The 13,643-nt window shown below is 36.1% G+C and overlaps 1 protein-coding gene across 7 annotated transcripts in view; it reads left to right on the forward strand.

Annotated features, from left to right (window-relative positions):
- Psip1 (PC4 and SFRS1 interacting protein 1) overlaps positions 1–13,643 on the forward strand; it is a 43,424-nt gene that overhangs the window by 26,833 nt on the left and 2,948 nt on the right. Inside the window, exons 9-17 of one of the 7 annotated variants that reach the window (XM_021234120.2) lie at positions 1,137–1,362; positions 2,895–3,013; positions 5,524–5,579; positions 6,303–6,373; positions 6,577–6,678; positions 6,788–7,001; positions 7,900–8,011; positions 9,692–9,792; positions 12,990–13,263. In XM_021234120.2, coding sequence (XP_021089779.1) covers positions 1,137–1,362; positions 2,895–3,013; positions 5,524–5,579; positions 6,303–6,373; positions 6,577–6,678; positions 6,788–7,001; positions 7,900–8,011; positions 9,692–9,752 — 961 coding nt within the window. In that variant the 3' untranslated portion in view covers positions 9,753–9,792; positions 12,990–13,263. The other 6 variants (XM_021234121.2, XM_005082161.4, XM_021234122.2 and 3 more) reach the window with 6 other exon arrangements.

Here is a 13,643-nt window from a genome sequence, read left to right on the forward strand (position 1 = left end):
GAAAACTCGATTGTTGATGGACTTACTAAGCAGGGCTGGTGTGGTGCTTGACTTTAGTCCCAGCACTTGGGAGGTAGAGGCAGTTGGATCTCTGTTGAGTTCAAGGCCCGCCAGGGCTACACAGAGAAACTATGTTTCAAAACAAAATTTACTGATTAAAAAATAAAACAACACTGTATGTGGCATGTACACATGTACATATACACAGGTGTTCTTAGGTTAAGACTAGGGTATCAGATCGACTAGAACTGAAGTTTACTTACGATGATGAGTCATCTGAGGTTGCCTTGGAACCAAACTAGTTTTCTTAAAGAATATTTTAAGTATTCTTAAAATTAATTCATCTTTCCACTCCTGAATTGATTATTTGAAGGATTATTGATTGTGGAATAATACTACTGGGGGGCTGTACTTTGCAACCAAACCTTGATACTTAAAGGGAAAACAAATTAACAACAATAACAAAAAATGGCAGTTGAGAAGACATACAACAAGCTCTTTTGGCTAAGACTATCTGTGGGGTGTGTGTTTGTGTATACATTTATCATTTGGATATGTATTTAATACAAATAATTTTTACTTGCCATTTAAAACATTGTCACTCTCCCACAATAAGTTTGTGACTTTCATGTTTTCTATGATTATTTGCTTCATAAAAGTAACTGGTTATATATTTACCATTATATGCTTTTTAGTTCCTACAAAGGACTGATTTTATTTCTAAAACAAGTATTCTCTTTTATTTTATGTGCATTGGTATTTTGCCTGCATGTATTTCTTTGTGTGGTGGAATTACAGTTGTGAGCTGCCATGTGGGTGCTGGAAATTGAACCCTTGTCTGCTGGAAGAGCAGTCAGTACTACTACTAACAACTATCTATCTCCAGTCCCTAAAACACTCTTATAAATATGTAAAATATAATCTATTAAATGGGAGCTAGTTTGCCATTTGGTTGCGGGGGTTTAAACCTGGGCCCTATGAAAGAATAAGTGAATGTAAATGAAGACCGAAGAAATGACTCAGCTGTTAAAAGCATGCTTACCTCCACACATACATAAATACAAATAGTCTTTCAGAAAGAAAAATTATACACGAATACATAGAAGTTCATCTTCCATTGTTGTGCTCTAACATAGGGTTATTGATGAAGACAAAAGTAAAAAAAAGGGGCCAGAGGAAAAACAACCTAAAAAGCAGCTGAAAAAGGAAGAAGAGAGTCAAAAGGAAGAGGAGAAGCCAAGAAAAGAACCAGATAAGAAAGAGGGGAAGAAAGAAGTTGAATCTAAACGGAAAAATTTAGCTAAACCAGGGGTTACATCAACCTCTGATTCGGAAGATGAAGATGATCAAGAAGGTGAAAAGGTAGAATCATATTTATACCCCCCATTTTTATGGCATATTTGTATATATGCAAAATATGCACTTCTGATATCGTGTGTGTGTGTCTGTCTGTCTGTGTCCCCGTCTGTCCGTCCATGTCCTTTTTCTGTGTATTTTTTATGGTTTGCATATGCTCTTGGGTTGATGTGGGTAATCTTTCTCAGTTCTCTTGACTTGTTTCTTTAAGAAGAGTTTCTCAAGCAAACCCAGAGCTCCCCATGTGCCTAACCCAGAGCTCCCCATGTGCCTAATCTTGGTTGCCAGTTTGCTCTGGGGACCACCTGTGTTTGCCTGCCAAGGCTGTAATTACAGGTGGACCACAATAATTATTGGGAATTTTGGGTTAGGGTGCAGACTCTGCTCCTGCTGCTTGCATACCAGGGACCCTGACTGCTGAACAATCTCCCCAGCTCCCCCCAATTGAGGTTAGTTTTTTGGGTGGTGGTAGTATTGAGACAGGGTTTCTCTGTACCCCTGCTGCCCTGGAACTTGCTGTTGTCAAACTCAAAAGATCATCTGCCTCTGTCCTCCAAGAGCTGGCATTAAAGGTGTGACCCCCATCACCCAGCGTTATTTTTATGTTGTCATCTCTTCCATGTATGAATGCTTTGCCTGCATGTATGTGTGTGCTGCTACCCTCAAAGGTCAGACGAGGTTATCAGATCCTCTGAACTGGAGACATGGATGGTGATAGACCCTCCATGTGGGTGATAGAAGTTGAGGCTGGGTCCTCTGCCAGAGCAGTAAGTGCTTTCAACCGTGTTATCTATTCATACTCAGCCCAGTCGCTTTATGTTTTGACACAGGGTCTCACTGAATCTGGAGCCACACTAGCTGATCAGCCAGCTCCTTATCTACCTGTGAAACCCCAAGCACAGGGGTTTCAAATGTGTGCAGTCATACCCAGCTCTTACATGGATGCTAGGGAGTTGGAGTCAGGTCATTATTCTTGAACAGAAAGCATTTAAACAAACCACAGAGCCATTTCCTCAAATAAGATTTTGCTATCTTGTATTTTGTTATGAAGTATAATTTTATCTGGGTGTCATTACATTTTATTAGCTCTATAATTGTGACTAGCCTTGAGTTATATTATATATGGGCTTTTATATCTGATTTGTCTGAATATTTTACAAACCAAGTTTTAATTTTGAGGTGAAGGGGTGGGTTTAAGACAGGATCTAACTATACAACCTTGGCTAATCTGTAACTTGCTTTGTAGACCAGACTGGCCGTGAACTCATCTACCTCTGTCTCCTAAGTGCTGAGACTAATGGTGTGTGCTACCATACCCTGATCAAAGCCAAAAAGTTTAATTCCATAGCTTCACAGTGTTCAAGTTAAGATGGCTGTGGAGACAAATAACTTGGCATCCTTTTAGCCACAGGCTCACTTGTACAGGAAGGTGGACTCATAGCATAGCCACCATTGGGGAAGAGTCGAGGCGTGGGCATGCTGCTTAAGGGGAGTTGCTTTTTTTTTTTAAACCAAGAATGTTATTTTCAAATAAATAGAAGAGAAAGGGTGGAAGAAACTTCCAGACTGCTCACAGGAGGAACTTGTTGAAAGGCCAACACGAGAAAGAAGCTGCAGAACGGAAGCGCAAGCAAGAGGAACAAATGGAAACCGAGCAGTAAGTGTTCTTTTTAGTTCTATAAATCTTAGATTGATTTTTTAAAAGAGTAGTATGAAAGATTTTAAGTAGACTCTGGTTTTCCAAACTTCATGAAGTCTTTTGAAAGAACTTCCCATCTTAGAACAATCTTCCCTATGTGCTATTTCAGGCTCTATTGTTTCTTAGAGCATGAAATTCACTGAGGTAGTCCTCCTGTGAACTGTTTGTAATTTAAAGTGAAAGTGCAGTTAGTGTTTTACAGAGTACTTACCTTCTATTTCTTTGTATAACATGTTAAACAAAATGATGAAAATACTGGTGGAAGAAGAATGCAGGAAATACTTGTTTTTGTCATACCACCAGCTGGCCTGTATAGAAATCAGTAAAAATAACAAAAGCACAGTTGAAAACCCTGAAGCCGATAAAAATAAACCCAAAGGCTTGCAGGGCGTGCATTTTATGTGTACAATATGAACTGAGTTTGAAGTACATTTTATCACTTGGAAAAAATATACATTTACCATGAGGAATGTCTTCCTCCTTTATTGTATAATACAATCATTTTGTCAGTACAAGGAATAGTCATGCTATGATAACTAGGCTTCATGTCTTTACCATACAGTTGTTTCTTAATTTATCATTAGACTCTTTTAGACTGTTATTTTCCCTGGTTTATAGTGTCAGAAAACTGGGCTTTTTATTACTAGTGAGATATTTTGAAAACATGTTATAGGTCACTTAGATAGTGTGGCAAATAGTAAAAATAGTTGTCTTTGGCTTTTATGATGCATCTGCAATCTGAACATCTTTATAGATATATTGTCTCTGCTTCTGTAGCTGTTTGGAGGATACAGAGCACTTTAGCTGCTTGAGGGAGTTTAAACGTGATTAAAATGCCAGACCTTGGGCACATCTGTAAATGCCGTTACTCCTGTCCTTTCTCTTCACTGAATAACTGTGACTGTTGTTGCTTTTAAATGTGCTCCCTGACTTAAGGCATAAATTAGTTGTTGCTTAGTAAATCTAGCCCAATCCTTCTTCAGAATCTTCAAGATATCTTTTTGTATTTCAATTTCTTTTGAATGTCCTCCAATGTAACTTTCTCAAATTCTAATATTTGTGTTTTCTTTCCTTCTCCTGTTATTACAAAACTTTGTACTTGGACAGTTTTGCTCTGTAAAGCATTTCAGATGCAACTTGTGTGAAATGCATTATGCAAAATAAAGTTTATTGTATTGTATTCCCAGCCAAACAACATGTAATCTACAGTAATAAAAAATATATCTCATTTTGGGCTCAAAGCATTAATCCAGTAACTGAAAAGAGAATACAAGTGGAGCATACAAGCGATGAAGATCTTGAGACAGACTCATTGGACTGAATTTTCCTTTCCCCCCCTTGATGGAAGAAATGTTCCAGATTCTAAATTGAGGACTTCATTATTAATGGCATTATTAACTGTGTTATGATTGTTAACAGAATATCCTGTAAGGTACACACTACATATTAAGGTTGGCCATCATTCCTGTTTTTTTTTTTTTTAAACCAAGCTTAAAATGAAGCTTTGTGTTTGAACGTTATAACAAACATAGATGAAGATGGTGGTTGTACATTATTTCATTCAGAAAATATGAGAACTCATTTTGTTTTGAAGCTAGGTGTTAAACTGGAATAGCTATTACGTTCTTGAAAATGGGGCAGTTGTGCCCTAACCTTGACATTCTTTTGTTGTTAAATTCTTTAGTCTTGTTTTTTTTTAATCCTGAGAGATTAAACATTAGACTTGTTAAGTAAGAAAATGAAACTGTAACCAAAATTTTAAAATAAAGTTTTTTTTAAAAAAAACTGATTTTTAGGTATTTTTTGTTCTTGTCTATTTTAATTGGTTTATAATAGGACCTGAACGCCAAGCCAAGGTACTAGAAATTAAAATTTCAGATTTAAAAGGTTATTTTTGTTAGTAATATGGTTCTTTTTCATTTATGAAATGGTATGTAAATGTTAGTGGATGTCATTTAGTTTGATAATAATGGCATCCTCTCCCAATTTTAAAATAAAATCCATAGTGTCAACTTAAAGCAGGTCTATTCTGTACTGAAGCTAATTTCAAAGTCCCTTGAATTACCTGCCCTTTGAAGATGTGGGGAGCAATTTAACCAGTCTACTTTAATATGCCTTAGAAAATTATAGGAAAAGAAGTTTATGAAAATATATTAAGCATTTATGGGTGTTCTCTTCCCATTTTGGCTTTTTTGGCCGGTGATCTTGAAATGGGATTTTTAGCGTCATATTTCATTGTGACTGCTTCAAAGTCCCTAAAATACTAAATTAGAATGTTTGAGTTTTACGTATATGCTAATACTGTAGAGCTGCATAATTCTAGAACCTAGCCAGTGTCCTGTGTTGTAGGCTGATTTTTTTATCTTTAAGGACCATTTTTTAAGCCTTTACGTAAGGGAATATGGGCATCTGCTAACCTCAGTCACAAAGTTCCAGTGTTTTGAAATATTTGTGTTAACATTTGATAGGCAGAATAAAGATGAAGGAAAGAAGCCAGAAGTTAAGAAAGTGGAGAAGAAGCGAGGTTAGTTATTTTACTTTCTAAGACATACAAAATTGCACATAGAAAGTTTATGTAACCTGGGTGTGATGGCACATGCCTGTAATCCAAGCATTTAAGGAGGCACAGCCAGGAGAATCACAAGCTCCAGGGCAACCAGGGATACAAAGTAAGAGACCCTGACTTAAAAACCAAAGTAAATAAATTAAAAGTTTTTTAAAGTTAACAATTTAAAAGTGACTTTTTGGAATTCCATCTCATGTTCATATATCCTATAAATATACCTTTTCAAATCTGATTGGTTCTACATTAAATTGCATTTTAAGCAATTCAAGTAAACTTGCTAATGTCTTTATATTTTAATGCTTATTTGGTGTGTCAGTTTTGCAACCCTGCTGAGCACTGGAGGTTTACCCATCTTGATAAATACCTTGCATTTTATCAATGGGTAAGATGAAACAGAAGTTAAGAGAGCTGACATGTAGGAGGTCATCATCTGGCACAGAGGAGCTTAGAAACAAATGTAGCATGGTGCTAATTTTGTGCTTTTATGCTGCATTTTCTTCTCCAGACCATATCATATATTAAATTTAATAGGTAACTTCCTACACTATTCATCTATATGGGCTTCTTAAAAGATTACTAAGAAAACTTTGCAACCGCCATTTCTTTTATTTGTTAAAGACTGTACAGAGATACGGTGTGGGGAAAAAGTATTTACTGTTTTTCACATATTTCAATTTATAGAAACATCAATGGATTCTCGACTTCAAAGGATACATGCTGAAATTAAAAATTCACTCAAAATTGATAATCTAGTAAGTGTTTAACCTCATTTAAAATGCACTGCTTTAATAGCTATATATTTCTCACATGACTTAAGTGTGTACGTTTACAATAAAAGGAACATTACCTGGCCATTTTGTACCTACTGCCTTAAGAGCTTTTAAAAATCTTCAGAAGTAAATTATATCGAAACTTTGGTGATTAACAGTTATGAAATTGCTGTTTTGTCATGAAGGATGTGAACAGATGCATTGAGGCACTGGATGAACTTGCTTCACTTCAGGTAACAATGCAGCAAGCTCAGAAACACACAGAGATGATCACAACCCTGAAGAAAGTAAGTGGTTTCAAGACCCGTTAATCTCACATCTTTTCTCAGGTCTTCATTTTTAAGGAAAAGTATAAGTAAATCAATTAGGAAAAATAATTATGACTTGTTTTCTCAGATACGACGGTTCAAAGTTAGTCAAGTTATCATGGAAAAGTCTACAATGTTATATAACAAGTTTAAGAACATGTTTTTGGTTGGTGAAGGAGATTCAGTCATCACCCAAGTACTGAACAAATCCCTTGCTGAACAAAGACAGCACGAGGAAGCAAATAAAACCAAAGATCAAGGAAAGAAAGGGCCAAACAAAAAGCTAGAAAAGGAACAAACAGGTATGTGCTGGGTTCCCCGTCTCACTCGATTGCCAGGACTGCTTTTGTAATGGCTGTTACACAGGTTAGAAAAAGTGGAGATTGAAACCAAGATCGGTAATGAGGTTTTATTGTATATTTATTCATTGACCTTGACCCAGCTGAGATGTTTTAGTCAAGATGATTACCACTATTAAAAGAGTACTTGTGCAAAATCTGGTATAATGTTATGTAGGGTGTTTTGAAGGACTAGAGCAGTAAGGTTTCTAACAAAACTGTTACTACTGACAGTTTTGGGGAAAGTTTTTAAAAGCTGTGCATCAGAATGTCTTCTAGAGAACCAACTCATTTCCTCCCATTTGCTATTGCCAAAAAACAGAAACAAAAAACTAAAAAAAAAAACAAAAAACAAAAAAACAAAACAAAACGTACAATAGGCATACAACCAGAGCTTCTGATCCTAGTTGGAGCCAAAGATTTTGCTTGTTTGTTTCTGATCATAGCCAACAGGTTTTCAGTGTTGCTTAGTTACCCTGCGCATGTTGTGCACTGTGTTAAGTAATATTATATTACTTAATTGTTACACTTAATTGATGACAGTTGATGGATATGAAACTGAGTCTTAGATATAACACTTCTGGTTCCACCATAACTGGCATATGCTTGTGGTAAAAACCAATCCTTCAAGACAAAACAAGAAAAACTCACTTATTAGATAGATTCCCTTAGAGATTTATTAGTAAGTTTTACAGGAAAATGCCAAGGTCATGTCAGCTGGATATTTTGAGCACTGTATGCTCTAAATACTATTAATACAAAATTTAATTCTCTTAAAAAAACCCTACATGTTACTGACCTTGAATATTTAAGATAATTTAGTGTATTATTTTGTATGTGCTAACAGTTTTGTATTCTAAAGGTTCAAAGACCTTAAATGGAGGATCTGACACTCAAGACAGTAGTCATCCACAACATAATGGTGACAGTAACGAAGAAAGCAAAGACAGCCACGAGGCCAGCAGTAAGAAAAAGTAAGGGCAGTAGGAAAGTAACGGACCTTTGAAAAAGTAAGACTGGAGAGATGGCTCAGATGTGAAGAGCAGTGGTTGCTCTTCAGAGGACTTCCCAGCTCCCCTATAACAGCTCAGAATGTGCTAACTCCAGTTCCAGAGCATCAGCTTCCCTTTTCTGGCCAGAGGCATATATTCAAGAAGAACATTCATATACATACAATAGGAAATTTTGAAGGGTCTTGCTCAGTTTGACTTCAAACTCCTAAGCTCTAGAGGTCCTCCTGCCTTGATTTTCTCAGTTGTTGGGACTACCATTGCCCTTGGCTAAAACATTTTGTTTTGTTTTTGAGACAAGGTTTCTGTGCAGTTCTGGCTGTCCTGGAATTCTGTCTGTAGACCGGGCTGGCCTTAAACTTAAGATGCCTGTCTCTGCCTCCCAACTGCTGGGTGGGATTAAAGGTGTAGGCAACCACCACCTGTCTCTCTTTTTTTTTTTAATTCATAATTTCAGCACAATAATACCAATAATACTGTTCCAAAGTTCTGCCTAAGACTTAACCATGCTAGGGAAACACTGTATCACACTGAGCTCTTTGCCCAGTGATAGTTAATAGTTCTCTTTTTGTTTAACACTCCCTTTCAGACAAGGTTTCACTTTGTAATTTGCATCCCTGGCTATCATGGGAATTGCTCTGTAGACTAGGCTAGTCTTGACCTCATAGAAGTCTGCGACTAGAGTACTGGGATCAAACGTGGGTGTCACTAAATCAGCCTTATTATTTTTTTAAGTTGTGAATCAAAAAGGTAGGAGGGACTGGAGAGTTCGTTCAGTGGTTAGGCACACTGGCTGCATGTCCAGAGAATCGGAATTTAATTCCCAGGGCTCACATGGTAGCTGATGCCCTCTTGTGGTGTGCAGAGGAACATCAGAAAGAGCACTAACACATTTGTTTAAGGAGAAAAAGACAGGAGGAAGGACTTGGCTAAGGCTGAGTTCAATCTCTAACACCAGGTAATAGAAGGAAGACTACATAGTGAGACCCTGTTTCATCCTCACTACCTGAGACTTATTGAGACAAGGTCTCCCTTATTACATTGCCCAGGTCAGTCTTAATTTTGTAGTTCTCCAGCTGCAGTCTGTTTGGGATTTCAGATTATACAATTACTGCCACGATATTTACTCAGGAAAATTTTTCATTGAACTTTATTAGCTAGTGACCTTCACACTTTCTTGCATTGTTAGAATAAAGAAAAAAAATCACAGGTACAGCCACTATTTTACATTATTAAATAAGAGATGGCTCAGTGGTTAAAAGCACTGAATGCTCTTCCAAAGGATCCACATTTAATTCCCAGCACCCACGTGGCACTCACAAGTGTATGTAACTCCAGGAACACCTCACACAGACATGCATGCAGACAAAACACCAGTGCACACAAAACAGAAAATAAATCATTTAGATGTTTGTCTAGCTCTTATTTTATGTTGTCATCACAGATACAAATTCTTTTTAAACAAAGTTTATCTTAAAGTTAGTGCCAGATCCAGGATCTCTCCAAATCTGTGTATGACTTTAACAACATATGTTAGAAGTGTTTTGTGGGTTTGTTTGTTTTAATGGGACTTAAGGAGGATTTAAAGCCCTTTTTACTCAAGAGAATGTTGTGACAGGTTTCTTTTTTTTTCCTTTATTTTAGGTCATCTGGAGAAGAGAGAGAGGCTGAACTATCTCTGAAGGAGTCACCACTAGATAACTAAGTTGGCAGATGTGGGATGTAAAGAATATGGGAAGTCTGTTGTGAGTGGCTTCATTTGAAATTCTTAGGCTGCTGAAAGGGTTCAATTTTTTATAAGGATAGGTTTTGATGTTTAAGTAGTTTGGGGAAGAAAATCCCTTTATGTTTGTGTAAAAGTAAAAGTTATTACTAATTTTCCATGTGCAGTATTAAGAGCTCCATCCAGTTCCAGTGTGAGGGAACCCTACTTAGAAAGGTTTGCCTGCTGTGTAGACATGACTGGTGTATTTGATTAGTGTGTGTGTTCATGTGTAACTGGTACTAGGCCAGTTACATTCTAAAACTACTACTTGTATTAGTTGTTCCTTTTCTCCCAAATACTGTGGGTTTTGTGCATAGTTTTTACAAATCTTGGATTTACCAGACTGTCTTTTCGCCCTTTGTGGGTTTTTTATTAGAAGTTGAGCATTTTTATGGTTGATAAAATGAATGTTACTTCTAAGCACTCACTCCTTTTTATCACAAGTTAACTTTAACCTCAGTCTATTGTGCTGCATTAACTTGCCTCTTTGTAATAATGTGTAGTCTGTATGACCACTAGATGTCCAACTGATTGTTCTAGAAGGTACAAATTTGTTAACTTTTGAAAGTAATTTAGTTTTAGGGCTGGGGATTCAGTGGAGTCAGAACTAAAGAGAACAGACTGGGTATATACAGGAAGTTCATCTACAATCCTTTATATCTACTAGTCACAACAACCTAAAACTAGTTTGTTTTAAATCTTATACTTATTAAGGTCACACATTAAGGTGCCTGTGGGTTTTTTGTTTTGTTTTTTAATCATAATCACTCCATGATGCTTATAAGTGGTAAATATAAATAAGAAAACTAACCTAATTGAAAACAGGGCCATATTAGAATGGGATTGGTATTTAATTTCAGACATCACAGGATTACAAAAATAAAAGGTAGAAACATCAGTTGTTCCAAGGTAGTAACTAGATAGTCTGTACACATAAATGTAGACTATCTCAGAGTCTGTTAAATTAAGGAATAGCATTTCAAAGGTATTCTGAGTAATCACGTCAGTTATTGGTTTCCAGTAGCAAGAAAGGTTCATCACTATGCTTTGAAATTTAATGGGAAAGTGACTTAATACCAGTGTTTGTGTTTGGTATGATTATATATGATCTTGATTTCTCAGATAATTATTTTCACTTATGTAAAGGACTTTTAATTAATAATTGGACTTTTGCTCTTACAATTGAACTACGGTTTTGGGCAAATGCTGTACATTATATATACACCAGTCTTCTGTTTTGTCCTTAGTACATTTTTAACTTGGACAAAAATTATTCTAGTTAAGCCATAAGTGTCAAATGTGTAAACTTGTTTTAATTAAAGTTTTTTCTACCAAGCTCTATTAGTAAATTATTATTGCTGCTAATTGAGAAGAGTTACTGAAAAAAATTCTAGATTTCCTGCTAAGGAAGTAGTGTCCTCCTTAGCCTTTGCTGAGATCCTGTTAGTAGTAACCTCAGGAAAGCACTGTCACTTGCCTGGTGTTGACTTCCCTAAGCACAGGCATTACACTTCATGAAGAAGCTATAGAATATCCAACCTCAGAATGTTAGCAGAACTCTTCTAGTTTATGTACCTTCTTGGATGGGCTGTCTTGCTTTGACCATGTATGTTCTTTTGAAGCACAGCTGCCTTTTTCATCTTGGAATTGTCTGTCATAGGCTAGTTCACAGGCAAGCTATGACTCTCTAAATTCTGTAAATAAAAATTATTTAGTTAAAACTACAGCTGAACTAAGATCTATTCAGTGTGATAGCCACCTCTCCCACTGTGTATAGAATGCATGTGTAGTATGCATGTATGGATACCTATTTTGAATGTTAGTTTTCTCAGCTGTTTGCATCAATTTCAGATGTCCCACCTTAATGAGAAATTCTAAGAATTCTATAGCATAATAGATTTAAGTTCCTATTAATATCCACTTACCTGCTAAAAATGCCAGGTGAAGATGGAGTCTGCTATCTACTCCTGTATGCAGATCAAAGGCTTCAGTAACAAACTTTATTCCATTGGTCAGAGAATAAACTATCTACTGCTATTAGCAAAATTGTAGCTTGAGACCCTTAAGAAATGAAGAGGTTACTAAAAAATGTACTTAAATCTGTGTTGTGCAATTGACTAACAAATACTAGGGATGATTACTCCTGCTGTAAAATTATAAGGTATAATTATCCTTAAAAGAATTGTGAAGCATAAGCAAGATGCTTAAGGAAACAGCTATTTTCTATACAGTGATCTTTTGCGGGTATATATCCACAGGAATGCTCACTGATAAAAGTTATGCCATACATAATTACCTCTGTCCTTAAAGTGACACATGAACTTTATTGTGTTGTACTTAAGAAATTGCTAATGGCATAAAGAAAAACTCAAGGGCTTTAGAGCTTGTAAATATAAATTTGAAATTCTTTTATGTAAAATAGTTGGGATACCTATATAATTGATAATTGCAGTAACCTGGTTAGCGTTTCCTCATTTCCACCATCAAAGAAATGGAAGGTATGTGAACTTTTGGTAAAAAGAAGTAGAATAGCATTCTTAATAAATAATATGGTTTATCTGGTATCAGTCATCTTTGTCTATTACGCATTAGGGATAACTAATTTCCTGGAATTTACTTTGTAAGAGTATGAACATTAGTGCAATACCCACATGAACTGCCATATTACTCTAGGAATTGAGAAAATCATTCATTCATTATGATAGAATGATTCTGTAGCAGTGTATTTAATATTAACTAACACCATTCAGTACAGAAAAGAAATTTAGGTGCATTGTAAGTTTGCCCTGGCGAGTAGATGGTGCCCTGTGTTGGCACTAAACAACAATACCCTAGACATACCACATGCAGGCACTTGTCATCTCCATGTCAGTCACCAGGATTGGATTTGTGACATTTCAGTCCATGAAACATGCTTCACACTTCACCTTCTTTTAAACTTCACAATCTTTAAAGAGATGTGTAGGCTTCATTGGTTTATTTATAAGGTAATTATCTGTTCTTAGGCATCTAGAGAAGATTCAGCTGAATTTCAATTAAACCTAGGACAGAGAAAGTAATGGTTAAAAGTCTATTTTATGTTATTATAAGAAAATGTTCATTTTCTATCCCAAAAGTTTCCACGAAGTATTCTGATAGAATTTGCTTAGCAGTTTTCTTTTTTCTGTATTGTTACAGCAAGGGGACAGAAGAATGGAGGCGCTGAGCTGGAAAACTTTTCTTTCTCTCACTAATTTTTACATGCTAAAAATTAAGTGAGCCATGGAATGTAAAATCTGTTATTTTCTTCAGCCATGACCTTAAATGACATTTTAAATTCAATGTATTTGTGATTCCAAGAAATGGGCTTCACTTTAATGCTATGAACTTTTTAAATACATTGTAGTCTTATGTACCTAGTGTCTACCTTAAAAAATATCACGAGTCCCAAATTAAATTATAGCTACTCCTATTTCTGTTGATTACCGATAATTTGTTTTTTGTTTTTCGAGACAGGGTTTCTCTGTATTGTTTTGGAGGCTGTCCTGGAACTCATTCTGTAGACCAGGCTGACCTCAAACTCACAGAGATCCACCTGCCTCTGCCTCCCAAGTGCTGGGATTAAAGGCGAGCACCACCAACGCCTGGCCCGATAATTTGTTTTTAATCTCTCCTTATTGCAAATATTTGAAGGTTCTTTACCTTGATAGTTTCATAGCAGGAGGTGTAGCTCTTACATCCTTCAAAGATTTCTTTAAAAAGATTATTAGATTTGATGTATTTATTGTTAATTGTACTCTATTAAACTGAAGTCCATCATTAGCCAAACCCATTTGTGTGTACAGAATGTAT

Source organism: Mesocricetus auratus, unplaced genomic scaffold, assembly GCF_017639785.1.
Source record: "Mesocricetus auratus isolate SY011 unplaced genomic scaffold, BCM_Maur_2.0 Super-Scaffold_100014, whole genome shotgun sequence".
NCBI lineage: Eukaryota > Metazoa > Chordata > Mammalia > Rodentia > Cricetidae > Mesocricetus > Mesocricetus auratus.